The following is an 18683-nucleotide window of genomic DNA, read 5'->3' as shown; positions in this document are numbered from 1 at the left end:
AAAATGCTGAGCAGTTCTCCGAATTCTCGCCCTTCTTGCATTGACAAGCGGTACAACTGTATGAATTCTAGTTCCCTTTCCACCCTGTTTGGCTATTTTCTACTGCTGCTAACGTTTTTCTAGGTCATTCTTCGAAGTTTGAAAAAAGCAGCACCCTTCTAGTCAATGTGCCTTTTTTATAGGCTTTTTTTGGCTTCTATTTGCAATCATTGGAGTTCAGAGCTTTAAATCTAGCCTTCGTCGGACCTGTGTCTGGGTGGATCCTTTGGGCCTTAAAAATTTCACCTTAAACGAAGCTCCGGATAAACTTCAATTTTGTGGAGGCCATCTAGACAATATCACCGGTCTGGCAAAACCCTGGATCCATGCCAATGGGCTAAATGGGACGGCAAACCCTAAAGGACATCTCTGCCCCCAGGGCTCTTTATGCATCGAGGGTAGTAACCCATACGAAGGTACCATGAGTTTCGACGACGTGCTGCACTCTCTAGAACTGGTTTTCGTTCTGATGAGCTCAAACACCTTTTCCGACCTCCTATACTTCACCACGGACAGCGATTACCTTGCTGCATCTCTCTTCTTCATCGCAGGCTTCATCTTTCTTAGCTTATGGCTTGTCAATTTGCTAGTTGCAGTTATCACATCTTCCTTCCAAGTTATCCGAGAAGAAAGTAAACGAAGTGCTTTTACCGCGGATAGGATTGATGAAGTTGGACCAGAGGATACCTCGTTTCGCAAAGTCAGCAAACTAAAGCGGCTCTTCAACCGGACAAACTACCTGTGGATCGGCATAATTGCACTCGGTCTGATAGTTCAATGCCTGAGGAGTTCGTCTATGAGCGACAACAGAAAAGATCTTATTGATAGCACAGAGTCTGCTGTCACCGTCATCCTCTTTATCGAAATATGTTTCCGCATTGGAGTAGATTGGAGAAACTTCTTCAAATCTCGACAGAACTGGGCTGATCTTGTCCTTGCCGTGGTCACAATGGTGATGCAAATTCCCCCCATTCGCTCCTCTGGAGATGTCTACGCAGCATTGTCCATATTCCAGGTACTACGGGTGTATCGGATAGTACTTGCTTTCTCGCTGACGAGAACCCTGATTATGACCGTGTTTAGCAATATCATCGGTCTCTTTAACCTCATTATCTTCGTGTTCTTGATCACCTTTCTAACTTCCATATTTGCCGTCCAACTGTTCCGTGACCAGATACCAGCCACAGATTCAGGGGGTGAGGCTACTCGAACTACATTCTCCAATATATATAACTCGTTCCTAGGGATGTATCAGATCCTCTCCAGTGAGAACTGGACTTCGATTTTATATTCAGCTACCGAAGCTAATAGCTCCAGGGGCACAGCATGGATTTCAGCCGCCTTTTTTGTGATGTGGTTTGTGCTCGCTAACTTTGTTGTCCTGAATATGTTTATTGCTGTTATCCAGGAGAGTTTTGATATTTCTGAAGATGAGAAACGGCTCTACCAGGTCAGAGCGTTTCTCCAGCAGAAACAGCTAAGTGAATCATCCCATGGAAATCTTGCCTTGTCCAGCATATTCAAGCTTGGCCGTGACCGCGAAAGAAACAGAGATCCCCTTGACTATGGTCCTGCAGCACTTGAAATGCTTCTAAAGGAAGCTGTTGTTCAGGATTTCTTAGACGAAACGTCACCGCTAAGGCCCATGGAAACCCAGCCAACGGAACACCCCCCGGAACAACAGGCAGTGCAACCAGGTTTCTTTTCTCGTATCTTCAATAAGTTAGCAGAGCGTGTGTTGAACCGGGAGCCGAATCCCTTTTATTCAAAACTCAAGTTCTCAAGGGACCATGACGAACTTGACCCAGCAGCAATGGCGAAAGAAGTCCTATCCGCCGCGGAGCAAAGGAAACGGGCCCAACGACAATACCTCCAGAGATATCCAAAGTACAATGTTTCTCTTTACATTTTCACACCCTCTAACCCTATCCGCCGCCTTTGTCAACGAATGGTAGGACCGGGTCGCGGGAAAACCCGTATTGAAGGAGTGGATCCATACAAGCCGGTGTGGTATCTGTTTTCAGCATTCATCTACGCTGCCATCGTTTCCATGGTGCTGATCGCTTGTATATGCACTCCATTGTACCAACGCACGTACTTTGAGACTCATGGCCCCGGCATCCACAACTGGTTCGTATGGACGGATTTATGGTTTGCCGTTCTTTTCAGTGCCGAGGCTGTTATCAAAGTTATAGCAGATGGCTTCTTCTGGACTCCAAATGCCTACTTCCGTGGATCTTGGGGTTTCATTGACGGCATTGTGCTCATCACTCTATGGGTGAATGTTGTGGCTGCTTTATACAAGACGGGTGATGTTTCACGAGTCGTTGGTGCGTTTAGGGCACTCAGAGCACTGAGGTTGCTGAATGTTAGTGACAGCGCAAGAGAAACATTCCACTCTGTGATAGTAATGGGTGGGTGGAAAGTCATCTCGGTATGTGGTCCATACTCCCTAGACACAACGTAAAGCTGACATAAATATAGGCCGCCTTTGTTTCCATGAGTTTCCTCATTCCATTTGCCATTTACGGCTTGAATCTTTTTAATGGTCAAATGAAGCAGTGCAACGACGGTAATTTTGGTTATGTTTCCCTGGCACATTGTGTTGGCGAATATAAAAGCTCTCCATACCAATGGGACGTACTAGCACCTCGAGCGGTACATAACCCATTCTACAGTTTCGACAACTTCGGAAGTTCCCTTTTCATCCTTTTCCAAATTGTATCTCAGGAAGGGTGGACCGATGTGTTATGGAGTGCCATGAGCATCACTGGTGTGGACAAGCAGCCTCAACCGTTTACATCCCAAGCAAACGCCTTATTTTTCGTGGTGTTCAACTTGCTTGGTGCAGTCTTCGTCCTTACTCTGTTCGTTTCCGTCTTCATGCGAAACTACACGGAACAAACTGGAGTGGCCTTCTTAACGGCAGAACAACGATCGTGGCTAGAATTGCGCAAACTCCTGAAGCAGATCTCACCTTCTAAGCGGTCTCTCAATAAGGATAATAACAAACTGAAGGCTTGGTGTTATCGGGTTGCAGTTAAAAAGCATGGACGCTGGGCCCGGTTTATTACTGGATTGCTCCTCATCCACCTTGTTCTCCTGGTTCTGGAGTTTTACCCTGAAGTTGACTGGTGGGAGCGAACAAGAGACGCCCTGTTCCTCTTTCTAACGCTCTTCTATATCGCAAATGTTGTCATTCGCCTTATCGGCCTAACCTGGCCTCGATTCCGCCGCAGCTCCTGGGATCTCTACTCCATACTATCAGTATCAGGGACCTTTATCACAACACTTCTTGCACTGATCAACGACAAGAGCACAGTCTTTGCCCAACTTCACAAACTATTCCTGGTATCCATCGCATTACTCATTATACCACGCAACAACCAGCTTGACCAGCTTTTCAAGACCGCCGCAGCCAGTTTGACGTCAATCGGTAACTTGTTGGCTACCTGGTTTATCCTTTTCCTTGTCTACGCCATTGCCTTAACTCAGATCTTCGGCTTGACCAAATTCGGGGGCACTCAAAAGGGCAATATCAATTTCAGAAGCGTGCCTAAAGCCCTTATCCTCCTATTCCGCATGAGCTGTGGTGAAGGGTGGAACCAAGTTATGGAGGACTTTGCAACGATGGAGCCTCCATACTGTACGCTGGGCGAGAACTTCTACAGGAGCGATTGTGGCAGTGCTGCATGGGCTCGAACGCTGCTTATCTCATGGAACATTCTAAGCATGTATATCTTCGTCTCCCTCTTTGTCTCACTTATTTTCGAGAGCTTTTCCTACGTCTATCAACGAAGCAGTGGTCTCTATGCCATCAGCAGAGATGAGATCCGCCGTTTCAAACAGGCGTGGTCCACCTTTGATCCGGACGGAACAGGGTACATTTCGAAAGAGGCTTTTCCAAGACTTTTAGGGGTAAGCTGCATCCGCCCATTGATCCATGGTTTGTTTCTCGATGAAGATCTGTTAACTGGTTTGTGTCTAGGAACTTTCCGGTGTGTTTGAGATGCGCATTTATGAAGGCGACTTTACAGTTGGCCGCATCCTAGAGGACTGCCGTGTCAATGTCCGAGAATCAGAACTATCGCATTCTCGGTCTGTGGGTGAACTGGATCTAAAGAAGCTCATGCTTCGGCTCTCGCACCTCCCCGTTGCCGAGATACGGAAAAGGCGTGCACGTCTGAACGCCTTTTACGAGGAGGTGCTTGTCTCAGCCGATCCAGATCGAGGAATATCGTTCACTTCGTGCCTTATGATCCTTGCTCATTACAACGTTATCACTGACAGCAAGAGTTTGAGGTAAGCTACTGTGTGGTCTAGATCACTTGCTGGAGACTTACATGCTAACTAACTCTCAATCTAGGCTGGAAGAGTTCCTACGACGACGTGCCCGTCTGCAACGAGTGGAAGAAGCCGTCCGCCGAAACGTGGTGGTTGGATTCTTTAACACACTGTACTGGTCAAGGCGATTCCGACAACGCATCCAAGCTCGCCATGACTCTCGTCTGGTCTCGGTACCTCAGTTCTCAGTTCCGGAGATATACGTCGAGGACGAAGACGGCGAACTAGACGAGGGTCAATCGGGACGAACATCAGAAGATCGTGCTAGATCGCCAGAAGGATCTCCAAGCCGAAAACCTCCACGTATTGCGCTTCCGAAGATCGAGACTAACATGTACGGAGACGAAGCTCATAGACTCCCGTCACCCACACACTCCGACTGGGGTAACTTCAATCCTTCTCTGACGCCACAGAGCCCCACGAGCCCGTACGATAGCAGTACGGCTCGCAATGAGTCGGGTGACGGACGTGGTCACCAGCGCGGTGACAGCTCAGTGAGCGTGCAGAACGTGCAAGGAGTGCTGGACTCCTTCGATCACTCCGTATGGGGCGAGAGTATCAGACGAAGCTTCACCCGTCGTCGGTCCCACGGCTCAACGGGAGAATAAGGCACCATCCTTCGCCTAACCCTTATCTTTCTTCTCCAACTTCTTTTACCTTTCGATTACTTCTTTCAATCTGAAAATACTTACCAACCCACCCCCTCTTGTGGATAACACTTATCTATAGTAATGGGGAAATGCAGAAACGACAGACATGACTCCAACTCATCCGAGCAAACCAAAAACACGAACCAATCCCAAAAATGCGAGATGCAAAAAAAGAGCTTCCTATTCCGCGTATTCAATGCATATATGAGAACTCCCTCGAAAGCAGCGAAAAAATGGGATCTCATGGGAGTTTCTTGTTTCGAGTTCATTATTTTTCTTCTCCCTTTTTCTTCTCTTGTTAACGGATTGAGATGCTTTGATTTTTCTTAAACTTCTGAAGCCCCCTTTTTGCCATGTTCTTTTCTTGTATATGTGCTGATAACGCCAACTTGTTCCTATGCTTCGATTCGTTTCTATTTCTTTTTCCCTCTTTCAACCCGGAAGTCTTCTTGACAATTGATTGCGACGGTTTTAACCAAGTTGCTGGCTAGAGCTTTGGGACGCTTCTTTTCTTTTTTTACTTCTCTAACTTATCATATCCTGTTTCCCCCGTTGCAGCTCTTCGCATAGACTTGTCCTTCGACCAAGAGTGCAGCGCCCTGCTTTTAGTTACCAGCCTGTTTGTGTGGTTGCTCGACTTCTTCATCCTAGACGGTTGTTGCTATTGTTGTATATAAATTCATAGCCTTCCCTTCCACACACAGCCAATAATCCCTAATAATAGTCCAATGTCCAGAACCAGCATTCCGACTCGCACAAGCAGCTGGTCCAGCACCGAGTTTATCTCTTTCCGCGAGCCAGCCTGAAGATCAAACACGCTGAGATGAGATTCGTAACCAGCTGGGCCAGCCCTCAGACAGCCCGTCTGGCACTGGGGAAAGTGGCTGAGCTGGAGATAAGTCAATTAACTACGGAGTAAATCAACCCTAATATGCTTGCTCCATAATATATGCAGAGTTTAACCTCGAGAGAAACGGAGAGGAAACGGAGAGAAAGGGGGTGTTTTGGGATATCAAACTCTCAAACCAAGCTGATATCGATATATCCCAGGCAAATAGTCGCACAGCCGCGACCAATAAACGACCAAGGAAACCAGAAACCGCCCAATCGCAGGCTGCGTCTCCTGCCGGGACACGGAAATCCCACATGGACCGGGGGTGGAATTGAAACTAGACTGGTCCGTCCATGGCCGGGCTGCTGGCTCGTACCAGGGCGAGGCCGGTTTCTGTGCAGAAGATGTCTTACCGGACAGCGTCGAGATGAGGCAGACGAAGCAGACGAAGGGGAAGCAGAGGAAGCAGAGGAAGAAGAAGAAACAGCCCGTTGTGATGGCGTGGGCGGTCGATTAACAGCGGGCAGTTATCCATCTGCTTCGTCCTCAACGGCTGCTAATACGGGCCCGGCGACTTTGATAGTTGGCTCTCTGACTGAGACGAGATGAGAGATCCACTGCAAGTATCATGATCTACGCGGACTCGTTTCACCCTCGACGCTCGTTTTTCTTGTCTCTCCCCTGCTTGATATCTTCGTCCTTCTTCGTCTTCAGCTTCGTCTTCGTGTGCTTCTTGTCTGTTGCTGGTACGGAGTGCTGAAGCCGAGCGTCTTCTGTCTGCCTCTTCTCTGGTTGCGATTCAGCTAGTCGGCCGTTGCTTTTTCCAGTCAACCAGGAACACGGCGAGCAGCAGCTGTTATATGACGGCTCCGTATAAAACTGTTCCCGCGCGACCCTCTGCGAGGGCCCTTCTTCATCCTGCTTCTCTCCTTCTCCTGGCCGGGAATCGCTGAGAGGACGCAAAGGACGCTGCTGCCGGTCGAGCTGCCCACGGTCGATCCGTTGATATACAAACTGTTTACCTACGACACACACACACACAAAAGAGCAGCCATTTCCTTGCGACGACGGGGTGTTATTTATTGTTCGAACGGCTTGATATCAGACAGTATATAATCTCCGTGTACATCTACTGCTTTGAAGACGAAGAAGAGAGACCCTTGGGCAGGCCCGAAGAGACATACTTCTTCTCTTTCGCTTTATACCGTGACCGTGACGGGAACAAACGGACAGCCATATTGAATACTCCGCAGGGGGGCTGCCTATAAGACCCTATAATATACACCGCAAGAGAGACAAGAGAGCACAAGAGCGAAGGTTGAGACAAAGACCGCTGCGTGGACTTCGGCCGGACGGAAGATACATATAAATGGCATCGCCTAAACCCGCTGTCCACGACCTGATCAGCCTGTTCGAGGCCATTGAGACCAGCGAGTCCAAGATGGACGAACACACTCGCTACCTCAGCCAGCTGCTGCCCTCGCCATGGACGGAGATGGCTCCCACCCTGACCATCCCGTACTCGCCCCGGTCGACCGTCGGCAGCGAGCTCGACTCTGACCGTCCCTCCCCCCTGACCTCTGCCACCTCCAGCCCGGCATCGTCGCCTACTTCCAGCCCCATCAGCACCTCTCCGCGCATGAACAGGTTCACCTCTTCGCTCCGCCGGATTGGCAGCCGGAGCAAGAAGTGCTATTCTTCCTCCTCTCTCGGCATTGGTACCATCCTGTTGCGCCGTCGTCCGTCTACCGTCGACCTGGCACTCACAGAGGAGCGTTACCGGTGCAGCGAAGACTCAATTGAACGACACGGGCTGGGTCTGTTGGAACCACGTCCCGTTGACCCCGTGCCGCTCATGACGGACGGGCATGCTCACATTGACTCGAATAACCTGTCGAGCTTCACTTCAGACATAAAGGAATCTTCCGCACTATCCTCACCCCTATCAGCCCGGCAGTCCCCGCGCTTCGTTATGGGAGGAATCGCCGAAGTCCTGGAGGGTTCCGCTTAATTAAGCCTCCCCTCTCTCTACTACACTCGAATAATAACGACCTCACGCCACTGCACAATAATGTCCCTGTCTCGAGAGGCGGAGACATAAACGCTATTTTGCGTTTTAAGAGCCTCCCACCAAGATACATACAAACACCCCTATCTTACCACCAGAGACACTCGGGTTGGTAACGGGCTAGTTTCCTCTGTTCCTTTTCTTTTCTATGTTACTCCATCCTCAAGTTTTTTTTAATCTATTCTTTGAAACGTTGTATGATACCAGCTATTCATAGGTATAACATTTCCCATCCCCCAGTGTATGTGCCGCCCAATCCCCTTTTTCACGGTTACTCTTTTTTTTGGTCTACGATTGTTTCCTAGAGCCGGATGAGACAGAAGACAGGCACACGATAATGCAGATTACTCAATTAAAGATAAACCCTATTTGACGTCCTTTCCAACCTGACATGCAATGAAGAAAAGAAAAATGAAGAGAATAACTCCGTAAAACCATGGTAAAATGCCAGCAGGTACAGAGAACAATACAGTGGTTCGAACAAAGTGATAAGAACGCTCGTAGTAACACAAGAGAGAAAAGAAAAATAACACAAGTAAAAAAGGGGCGGAACACGCTAGATCTAGATGTGAAAGTGGCTATCTAAGCACAGAAACAGGGCCGAGGGTAAAAACCATAAAGTGATTCACTTGTCGTCTCCGGACTCTCCGGAAGACTCATCATCATCATCAGAAGAAGAAGCAGTATCTTCACCGGGACGGGTGGTTTTCCGTTTACTTGGCCACAGCTGGCCACGGCAGTTTGGCTCACCGCAGAGACATCTCGTAGCACCTGAATCGATAGTCTCTTGTTTCTCCCAGCCAGGGTGGTAATCAAACGTCAGTTCGGTACCGGCCGGAATATCCTGGATAGCAAAGAAGGCAAGCTGGTATACATTAGGGTCATCGGACTGGGAAACGGGAATCATCCTGCAAGTCGGATTGCAGGAATGATTCATAAACCTGGTGATGGAGCCAAACTTGCGTCCATCAACAACATAGGTCACCTCGGTCTCTTCGGCAAAGTAGTCTAGGGAAAACAGGTAGCTTGAGTGTATCTCAGCGTCAATTGCCTCTTCTCGATTGTCACTAGTAGATAAGTCAATGACCTCACCCACGTAGACATCAATGAATTGGCCTCTCTCTATGGAGTGAGGCGACCGGACCCCAAAGCCGCAGTTCCCGGTCTGGAAGATTTCAAGCTTGACTCGACGGCCACGGTAGACAAGATGGTTCCAGCACCCTGAACTAGAGCACGAACAGCGGGGCGAGCATTCCTTGATCATCGCGGTCCGCTTCTTGATGATGTCCGGCGTTAACACGGCCCGGATTGCGCGGCCGCGCTGGTAGTGAATGATGTCTTCATGGGCTAGGCATTCGCAGTTTGCATCGCATTTAACGCAGTTACAACCGCAGAGGTATTCAGTATCAATTTCTTCAACACCATCATGGAGCTTGTAACGGTCTATGAAGTCAAAGTTGAAGTTGAGATCTCGGGCCATCTCTCTGGCGGCCACGAAGCGGACCGGCGGGCCCTTTATGCAACGAAGCTTCTTGTTATACAGAGCTTCAAGACGATCAGTTGCCGACTCCTTGTCATTGCGTCTTTTTGGCGGAGTATACCGCTGTTGTTGCTGGGGGATTCTAACGGCGCTTCTGTGACACCTCTTCAGCTTAAGCTGTGGTCCCTTTACATCCGAGCTTTCAATAGAGAAAAATTGACTCAGGCCATGGTGGTCTGGGATCTCAGTGGCGGCAAGCTTCCTAGACAGAACATTGATATCACCACTGGAGGATAGAGATCGCTTCCGGCTGATAGTTCCCGACGGAGCGCTTGGCGGCTGTAGTTGTTGTGAATGTGGTTGTCGTGGTAGCGTGATGACTACCGACACATTTGAGCACTTTGACTGTGGTCTAGAATCTGAAGACGTCGAGTCATTGCTTTGCTTGAGCTGAGCAGCAGACAGTGATATCCTCTTGCCTCCTTGAGGCCTCAGAAACGCGCTGAGCAGTCGATTTGATATCACCTGCGGCTATATACCCCAAAGCGGTTAGCGCGATATGGACTTTTTGACAGGCAAAAACAACACGACAAGCGCTGGTTCTATCAACAGTGAATTATAACCGCGTCTAACGGGCAGTAAATCACTCAAATACGTTTGGGGATATTCTAAGTGATATCACAGAGATATATCATGGCCTTTTCTGGGGTCTGGGAGGTATACCGCAATATTATCATCGTCCGAGTCAGAGTCGAGGACCGTAACCATCTAGAGACGGCAAAGTTGAATCAGTATTTAAGAACAAGTAAAACTTACAGGGCTGGTGGTTAAACTCGTACCTTTATCTTCTGGTCCCACAGCTGTCTCTAGGGCGCTCTTCGCTAATATATTCAGGCGCTTTTAAAACAACAAGACGCTCTTAAAGTAAACAGAACGCGTTTAAACCACGAAGCCTAGAAAAATAACTAGTTTTTAGATATAGTAGTAAATAATAGTAAAGCTAGAAATAGAAAACTTCTGCGTACCTTCTATAAAAGAAAAATTTAAGTATTAATAGAGGGGAAGTTGTGTACTTAAGATTGGAAAAATTTTAGGCTTTTTATAAAAGGTAAATAGCGTGGTTAAAGTGAAGAAATTTTACAAGTGAAGTATTTATTAAATAACCATTCCAAAAACTCTATTACTAAAATAGTATAGATCTTTTATAAAACAATATATAAATTTAATATACGATTTAGTGTAAAATACTCCTCTTTTCGTTAGCTAATATTAATCGTATCCTATAAAGAAAGAGATTCATTCCAAGTACTATTTTCGAAATATATCCGAATCAAGCGCGAATACTTCCGCCCCTGAGCGAACCCCGATAAGAGTTACTCTCGCTCTCGCTCGCTGAAATTTCTATCTCTTAAACGAATGTTAAAGTCCTTATAGGGTACCGTATAGATTATCTCTATTACAATTTACTACCTTCCGGGCTTTTATACGTAGTCGGTGGTTCACACGAGTTCATTTCTACGGAGTACGGAAGGTCCGGAAAGGGGACTCGGGTTCATTTTAGCGGTTCCGACCTCTTAAGATTCAGGAGCTCGACAGCCTGGACTTCTAGCACGATAAAGTGGATTCTATAACACGTAGACTACGGAGTTTACTAGTGTTGGCTATATGGTGTAGAAGGTATCACGGTACAAGTAACAAGTTACAACTATATTCAAGACCGGATGAAGCTCCAAATAGCTCGATATATACGAGTATTCCGTATGCCAGCTTCAATATATATGGGAGTCGGACGTGGTATCAACAAGTCCGCATCAAGTGTCGCTCATCGATATCAGACAGAAAAGTACTCCGTATCGCAACGACAAACACCGTGTATAACCATTTGACCAAACAGTATATACTATATAGTATATCATTGCTAGCATATTACACTGGAAGATACGAGCGGAATTCAATGAGATTCATTAAGGGATAGATAGTATTGAGTTGGATTCACTCTCAGAACTCGCTGCTCAACGCGAACTCAGTAAAGCGCGGCCGCACCCGACACTTTCCCAGTCTGCGACTCTTTTCGGGAAGATGAGCAGAAGAAAAACACATAAGATAGAGAAAGTAGACGTATCCAAGTCAATTATAGTATTCAGGATTAAGGAAGCTATAATATTATTTGGGGATAATATTTAGCTACAGAATTATAAAATATAATTTATCCTTTTCAAATTCATTTTAAATTAATAAAATGAAAATACGAAATCGGGTAGCAATTTATCGCGGTTAGCTGACCGGTAAAGTATCACGTGATTAACACTATAATTTTAGCATATTCTAAAAGTTATTATTTAATTATTTGTAAAACTATTATATTCTATTTACCGGCGTAAAAACCTTCTATATCAGATATATTATGTTTTTAATAGTATTTTTTATCGATTAGTACTACTCTAAGTTTCGACGGCACAATCACATGACTAGTATATAATCGTGCTGTTTCTCGTATTAGTCATCAATTCAACGAGAATCAAGTGAGTTTTAACGCCCTCTAGGCTCTAGCAGCTTATGTGTCGAGGTTCCAATATTCCTTCTAAGAAATAGGCACTCTTTCAGATTTCTATTTGTATTTTGAGATAACAATTAATCCTCTATGCCGCCCCATTCTTCCTCCTCGTCTGAACCGTCTTCGGCCTTCTCCGGCTCCCTCACGCCCCAAGAGACCAGCCTTTCATCAGCCAGCGTCTCCTTAGCCCGGGTTCTTACCGTCTTATTCGGACTCTCGGCCTGCAGTCTCTCAATTGGCCGTAGTAGTAACTCCATCGGAACACCCTCCTTTAGCTTTGTAGCTGGGGACTCCTCATCATCTCCGGCACCGGATTCGTCCGGCTCAGTAGCGCATTTCTCCAGCTCATCCAGCCAGATATCCATAAGATGATAACGTATTCCATCCGGGCCCTTGGGTACTTTAATCAAAGCCCCGTTCTCGTCTTCTTGGTTTGGTATCTGCTTAGAGGGCTCTGTGTCGAAGATCAACGGACTTAGCGGGCCGTCTTCAAGCATGTCCAGATACGCTTCTAGTTCCGCCCAATCGGTTTCTTCCGGTACTTGTACCGCTGTCGTGCTTGATGTTTTGCGCCTAGAGCTCGAACCGCCATTCACTTCACTATCTGCCTCGGCTGCCCTCTTTCTCTTGCTCTTGACTTTTTGGCTGTCGGTATTATTGTTTCCGGACTGGCGTTTGTTTTTCCCTCCCCGCTTCAAGAAATATTCAAACGAGACACCAACATAGCATCTTATTAAAAATAGGTATTTGTCCAGCCGTAGTCTGTCAAGGGAGTGGAAGTCGCGTGACATTGTTATCCAGAATGCGCGTAGGAAAGGTAAGACCATCTGCTCTGGTAGGGAGGGGACGAGGGTATATGAGAGGGAGCGAGCGAGGGCTTGCTGAACAAGGGGTTTATCGGAGTGGTAAAAGCCTTTATTCGTCTGTTAATACGGTCTCGAATGGCATACCCAGATGTAATGAATCCACCACGTACAGAAGAACAGTCCTTTCCATATCTTCAAGAGGTCAAACAGTTTTAGGTCTCGTTTGCTCCGTAGAAAGGCAGTTAGAGACTCCACTGCTTTATCGCGAGTCTTCTTTTCTTCAACACAGTGTCAGTAACATTCACTGGCAAAAGACAGATGCTATGAAGAATACTTACCACTCGAAGCCAGCTCCCTTATGAAGGGGGACTGCTGTAGATCCATGGTGGCGGAGGGGTCCTGCCAAGCTCGACTGCGACTTCAATTTGTCCTGTACTTCGAATGCCTTTCTTGTAAATCAATTATCTGAAGAATAGAAGCTCTTTAGGCTCCTTGCCCGTCGTTGTTTGCGGTTTGCGAAAAGTTCGTTGAATTGAGTATTTTTTGAATATTTTTTGATTCCGCGACTTTTTTCTGCTTTTTAGCTGTGTTTGTCCTGTTTGCATTCGGCTATCAATAAACAAAACTTCCGTTTGAGAGAAAAGAAGAAAAACATAGAAAGATAGAAAGAAAAGATAGAAAGATGGAAAGATATTGTTATTATAGTGTATTTGGTGCTAAAAAGGAGGAATCAAGTAGTTGAGAATCCTTAGGTAGGCTGATTAATATTGGCAGTAAAATAAAGTATGTACAGAGATAGATCAACAAAGGAAAATTGCGCTGCCATGTATCTCAAAGGAGAGTAACGATGAGTAGTAGTAGGTAAATAAAGTGTATGTATTCAAGTAAAGGCGACTCCTGGGACGCCGATGCTTGCCAAAAGGAAAGTCAACAGATGCAGAAAGGTATCCTAGTACGCTGGAGGGTGGACGCCGATAAACGCCGGAAAGCTGAGAGATATGATGTGATTAGATGGCTGGTATAATCGAAATGGTTGGGCCATGGGTGGTTGAGAGCAACCATGAAAGTATCTGATTGATCATGTTGAAGAGTCCGTAGAGTAGGACAGGCCGAGGACATCGAGAACTGGCCTGGAGATTGTGAGACCCCCCTTTGCAGATGGTCATGCAAGGTCCGGATCCTAGACTCATTTTGAGATCCTAACATAGGCGTTGAGGACGTTGCCTTCTTTCCAGCCCTGCTCGAACAGCGTTTGGCTGTCCCTGAAGAACTTGCCCAGATATACGATCTGGATGCGAGTGCTGGTAGGGAGCTGATATATAAGAACCATAGTTAGCAGAGATATCTAGTTGGAAACGGCTGGAAAGAAGACAAAAGAAGAACGTACCCCAGCCTCAGCCTGGATCCTACGAACAAGAGCAGCAACCGTCTGTTCCTTGCCGATGCTAACGACCACGTCTGGTCCTCCGCGGTCACTCAGTCGAGCAGTGACCTTGACGACGTCTCGTTCATTCCATTTCCCTTTCTCTTCGCGCCTGCGTTCCTTTTCCTTGTCCAACAGATCGTCCGACGAACCAGTGCCCAACACCAGTTTCGCAGTAGACGTCTCGTCCCCAGCTGTATCACCGTCCGCATCGCCGTCTAGATCGGCGCCAGCATCACACTTGTAGGCCACCTCTGCGGCATCCTCGTCATCCGCCAGGTTGACAGGATCAGCCACGATGGCTTCTGGAAGCTTGTACAGCGCCCCGCTCTCGTCGTAGCATCCCTCGCAGATGTCGCCTGTGGGAACGGTGATGCCCGCAGCGTCAACGATGCTTTGGGCGGTCTGCTGGTCTCCCTCCCGCAGCAGGGCGAGAGCGGTGGACAGGGCAGCCCATATCTCTGGTCGGCCGGCGACTCTGGTATCGAAGAAGACTTCGCGCTCTCTGTCGATGGTTGCGCGGGTCCAGGTGCGGCGTTTGCTCTTCCAGACGTGCGGGCGGATGGGCTGGTTGAAGTGCTCGTTCAGCGGGACGCCGCGACGGACAGCCGAGCGCGACAGGCGGGGAGTCGCAGAGGAGGCGTCTGAGGGAGCGTGAGAGAGGCCGCCGCTCAGCGATGGCTGGCCTGTCTGGCTGTGACGGTGATGGTGGCCGTGGCCGTGGGTGTTGTTGTTGATCTGGTGAGACGAATCACCATGCTGCCCGGCCGTAGAGCCTGGATACGGCGAGCTGTTGGAGTCTCGAGAGAAGCAGCACCCCTAGATACGCGATAGACAGGCGTTAGATATCTCTTCGACAGTCGTAATAAACAAGAGAGGCTTCATCGTCGCCGTCGCCGTCGCTGTCTGGCTGTAGATATACCGACAGCAACTTCTTACCCACAGCCGACGATGCGACAAAAGACAGCGAGCTCGGTTAAATCTTTGCTGATAACTACTGCGTCTGCCGAGACGAGCGCAGAGAAGATGAAACGGTCGACTTACCATGGCTCATCGTGCGATGGTTTGGCCGTCGAAAAGGGGCTTCGGGAGGAGACGAAGGAGTGTGAAGAAGACAAGAAGAAGAAGAAGAGCAAAAATCGAATCAGTGACAGGATAAAATATTCCCTGACAAGGCCAAATATGATGCAGCGTATTACTTTTATCACTTTATCACTTTTATCTCTTAGTTACTGATTAGCTGCTTGACTAGCTTGACTATCAAGGCGCATCCCGCTTCATCCTTCGCTTTTTCATGCATGTAGATATTTATTTATAGCTTGTTTTGCGGTGCTTGGCCGGCATTTGGAAGAAGCAAAACCCCTGGCCACGCGGGTTGATATGGGCCTTTTACTGTGATATCCAGGTAGGGCAGCAGGCAGACTGTCGTTTGAGCGCTTTGGACGGTCGTTTTATGTGGTTGCGTTGGGGTTGGAGTCGATATCAAATGCGCCGATGGCCGGTGCGACTCAAGCGAAGGGTACTATTACTGCAGTAAATATTCGTTATATAGCATACATTTTATACATCTATCATCGGGAAGAAGAAGAAAGCGAGTAACGGCCTTGGTTAGATGTTTGGATACCGGCCCTGATGCATGGGGCCGTCTATCAATAAGACGGCCACACGTAGCAAGCGCAAGCAGGTCATGACAGCCACAAAAACAAGACATGACAAGACAGTCTCGTTACTCGTCCTCGTCTTCGTCATCGCTGCCAAAGATAGCCTTGAACACCGCTTCGCCTGGCCGCTCGCCTTCGAGAGCTTCGTTGCGTTCTGGGTCGACCACCGCCGGCTGCGCGGGTGGCTGCTCAGCCGGCATAACCGGGCAAGAACCAGAGCCAGGTCTAGGTCCAGGGCCAGGGCCGGCAGCTGCTGCAGAAGATGGAATTATGTTCCGGCCTGACTCCATCATCAGCTGATACATGGTTTCCTTCGAGACGAGCGGCGGCGGAAGCTCGGCCTGGGCTTCGAGGGCAGCAAAGTCAGAGAGGCCGGCTACTCCGCCGTCGTGTTTGGAACCGGTAGGGACCCGGACGTTGAAGCGCTTGCAGAGCAGTCTGGCGGGAGCAAACGGTCGAAGCAGACGGGTCATTGGACCATACATCCCTAGCTTTGCAGCTGATTCAGTGGGATCTTCGGGTTTGGCTTCTCGTCGTGTCAGCAAGGGCGTATGATTGCTGTTGCTGTTGTTTGCCGTAGATGTAGAGGTAGAGGAAGTGAACCGGGACGCCATCAGGCCGGATATCGGCTTGAAGACCTCTGCGGCGCGGGCGAATTCACGTAGCTCTGTGATCCATTCGTCTGTCGAGGAGCCTGGCAGACGGTCTGGTAGCCGGTCAGTCACGATGCCCGCGCGGACCTCGAGGAAGGATCTGTAGCGGTTTCGTTTGCTTTCGTCTTCGGCATAAGGCATCCAGCCGTTTGCGCCCCGGCTGAGGGCCTGTACAGCTGCATCCTTATCTAAGCTGGGGATGAGGTTCCATATGTCCTTTCGTTTCTGGCTTTCCGACGCCTCAAACCCCTGAGGCGCCTTTTCGCCCAGTGCAGGCGGCAAGTCGGTGCGTCCTGTGGCTAGAGCTATCTTCTCGCGGGCCTCGGGGGTCATGTAGTCAAACACCGACTTGCCTGGCAGCTGTGTCTCTCCTAACAGTGCAGCTCTTGCCTTGGGATCGAGTGTAGACGCCCTGACAGCTTCGGCCAGCGAAACCTGCTGGGCTGGAGATGCAGTCGTCGTCGTCTTCTTTGCAGACACCCAGCCTTCGGGCACTTTGGGGGGATCGTATCGTTTGTTCCGCGGCGTGAGGTCGATCTGTACGCTGAGGATGAAGCCGTCCAGCGGCAGCCGTCCGTCGTGGCACTTCCTGAAACCCGATCTATCTTTATCCTTAGCGGTGCCACCGGCCTTTTTCGAAATAAAGACGGGCTTGGTGTCAAGCAGCGGGTTTGACGATCTGATGGCCGGCCTTGAGACGTCTGCTCCCTTTTTAGCCTTGGAGCTCTTCTTGGAGCTTTCAATGGTTCTGTTGTATGATATATTCGGCCCTATCTCGTACGGGTCCTCGTCGTCCGACCCGGTATCATTCAGCACTCCAACGCCAAACCCACCCAGCCGTCGCGGCTTACCCTTTTGCGTCTTTTTCTCATGTATAAATGGTTTTGAAGATGGCATAATAGCAAGTGTCTCATCCAGACGCTGCTCTCCGGCGAAACCGATGCCCTTGCGGTCGTGTTTATCCACAAACGAGATCAGGGGGGTATTCTCCGGCGCAAAGAGGTATGTCTGGCCGTCGTCTTCATCGTGGTGGTCGTCCAGATTCGCTCGTCTCCTCACTTTGGGCCCTATCCCCTGGCCTTCCTTCCATCCCATCTTCTTCAGCAGCCGCACCCCCACCGTCTCCCCTGACGAGCTGAACAGGTCGACCAGCCCAGTTTCTCTGATGGCAGCATCTGTAGCTGTAGACCCGATGCCGTCGAACTTGGTAGACGTCTGCAGCTGTCTTGCTTCCTCTGCCTCTCGTAGATCCTCCTCGTCCATAAAATCTTCCGGCCGCTGCTGCTGGTCTTTGCTGTCTTTGGCCCGGTTCTTGCGAGACGAGACAAACGTCGACGGCGTCCATCCTTCCTTGGACCCTACCGTATTGAAGTATCTATCCAATTAGCATTGTACTCCAGAATCATTTATATATAGATATATATATATAATATATTTTATATATAAGGGGGATATAGGAGGGAATCTACCCAGCGCTGAATCCACCGGTAAAGGCACCATGCAGACGCTTCCGCCCTCTCTCGTCCCTGACCTCCTGCTTCCACAACGGCACGTACGACCCGTCGTCTCGCGCATCACGGTCGTCCGGGGGCAACGGGGTGCCGTAGAAGACGAAGGGAGATCCGGGGAGATCGTCTTCATATGCGGCGCGGGACCGCTTGTACGCCATCGTAAGGGGGTGTCTGGCGGACAAAGCGATCAGGCCGGCGCGTCTCAGCCTTTTAGCCCTTGCAGCAGTCGTTACGCCCTCGACTAGCGCTCAACTTGTCCGTGGTGATGCCGTGGTGATGCCGTGAAGATGCGCTGTGACGGGTCAGCGTCTGCGCCAGAATCAACCCGGATGGCCGCGACTGCGACTTACCAGCTACCATGACTGTCACCAGCGGCCGTCACCTGCGTAATCCTCTGTATAACCGTCTTCCTCTCCTTCTCCGTCGCCTTCTTGCTGCGTATAACTAGTTAAAGCTCGCCGGCGCGAGGTCGCTTCATGTGCCACCGTCACGTTAAAAAGATAAAGACGCATAAAACCCGCCGCAGCCTCGTAGGAGGAAAAAAAAACCGCTATCGCCGCATGAGACTTTTCTTCTTCTTCGTCGTCTTCTTCTTCTTGTTGTAATAAGTATATAAGGAGCTAATATTGGTTATACGAGCGTCTCTCTTATTGAATAAATAT

At 48.9% G+C, this 18683-nt stretch overlaps 8 protein-coding genes across 8 annotated transcripts in view; 3 read left to right on the top strand and 5 right to left on the bottom strand.

Annotated features, from left to right (window-relative positions):
• The window catches only part of MGYG_04529 (hypothetical protein), a gene marked incomplete at its 3' end in the record, with an annotated part of 6610 nt that extends 1619 nt beyond the window's left edge, over positions 1-4991 (top strand). The window contains exons 2-5 of the mRNA XM_003174306.1: positions 183-2473; positions 2524-3957; positions 4028-4341; positions 4406-4991. Coding sequence (XP_003174354.1) covers positions 183-2473; positions 2524-3957; positions 4028-4341; positions 4406-4991 — 4625 coding nt within the window. The remainder of the gene's footprint in view (positions 1-182; positions 2474-2523; positions 3958-4027; positions 4342-4405) is intronic.
• A 123-nt stretch (positions 4992-5114) lies between these two features.
• Positions 5115-5952, top strand: MGYG_09050 (hypothetical protein; the record flags this gene model as incomplete). Its single annotated transcript, XM_003174305.1, has 2 exons — positions 5115-5282; positions 5758-5952. The coding sequence occupies 2 exons, from the start codon at positions 5115-5117 to the stop codon at positions 5950-5952; spliced, it is 363 nt and encodes a 120-aa protein (XP_003174353.1).
• Positions 5953-6513: 561 nt separating this feature from the next.
• On the bottom strand, positions 6514-6920 carry MGYG_09049 (hypothetical protein; the record flags this gene model as incomplete). Its single annotated transcript, XM_003174304.1, has 2 exons — positions 6514-6668; positions 6899-6920. The coding sequence occupies 2 exons, from the start codon at positions 6918-6920 to the stop codon at positions 6514-6516; spliced, it is 177 nt and encodes a 58-aa protein (XP_003174352.1).
• Positions 6921-7234: 314 nt separating this feature from the next.
• Positions 7235-7876, top strand: MGYG_04528 (hypothetical protein; the record flags this gene model as incomplete). The annotated part of the gene is made up of 1 exon (XM_003174303.1): positions 7235-7876. One exon carries the CDS (start codon positions 7235-7237, stop codon positions 7874-7876), a length of 642 nt encoding a protein of 213 aa, XP_003174351.1.
• A 682-nt stretch (positions 7877-8558) lies between these two features.
• MGYG_04527 (histone-lysine N-methyltransferase) lies at positions 8559-10181 on the bottom strand (the record flags this gene model as incomplete). Its single annotated transcript, XM_003174302.1, has 2 exons — positions 8559-9944; positions 10137-10181. 2 exons carry the CDS (start codon positions 10179-10181, stop codon positions 8559-8561), a joined length of 1431 nt encoding a protein of 476 aa, XP_003174350.1.
• A 1863-nt stretch (positions 10182-12044) lies between these two features.
• On the bottom strand, positions 12045-13157 carry MGYG_04526 (hypothetical protein; the record flags this gene model as incomplete). The annotated part of the gene is made up of 3 exons (XM_003174301.1): positions 12045-12880; positions 12944-13051; positions 13112-13157. The coding sequence occupies 3 exons, from the start codon at positions 13155-13157 to the stop codon at positions 12045-12047; spliced, it is 990 nt and encodes a 329-aa protein (XP_003174349.1).
• Positions 13158-13959: 802 nt separating this feature from the next.
• On the bottom strand, positions 13960-15243 carry MGYG_04525 (hypothetical protein; the record flags this gene model as incomplete). The annotated part of the gene is made up of 3 exons (XM_003174300.1): positions 13960-14085; positions 14161-15015; positions 15241-15243. The coding sequence occupies 3 exons, from the start codon at positions 15241-15243 to the stop codon at positions 13960-13962; spliced, it is 984 nt and encodes a 327-aa protein (XP_003174348.1).
• A 679-nt stretch (positions 15244-15922) lies between these two features.
• MGYG_04524 (G patch domain-containing protein 1) lies at positions 15923-18179 on the bottom strand (the record flags this gene model as incomplete). Its single annotated transcript, XM_003174299.1, has 2 exons — positions 15923-17885; positions 17980-18179. 2 exons carry the CDS (start codon positions 18177-18179, stop codon positions 15923-15925), a joined length of 2163 nt encoding a protein of 720 aa, XP_003174347.1.
• Between the last annotated feature and the right edge of the window lie 504 nt (positions 18180-18683).

Source organism: Nannizzia gypsea, genomic scaffold (genome assembly GCF_000150975.2).
Source record: "Nannizzia gypsea CBS 118893 supercont1.3 genomic scaffold, whole genome shotgun sequence".
Lineage (NCBI taxonomy): Eukaryota > Fungi > Ascomycota > Eurotiomycetes > Onygenales > Arthrodermataceae > Nannizzia > Nannizzia gypsea.
This window is presented reverse-complemented; position numbering and strand designations above follow the sequence as displayed.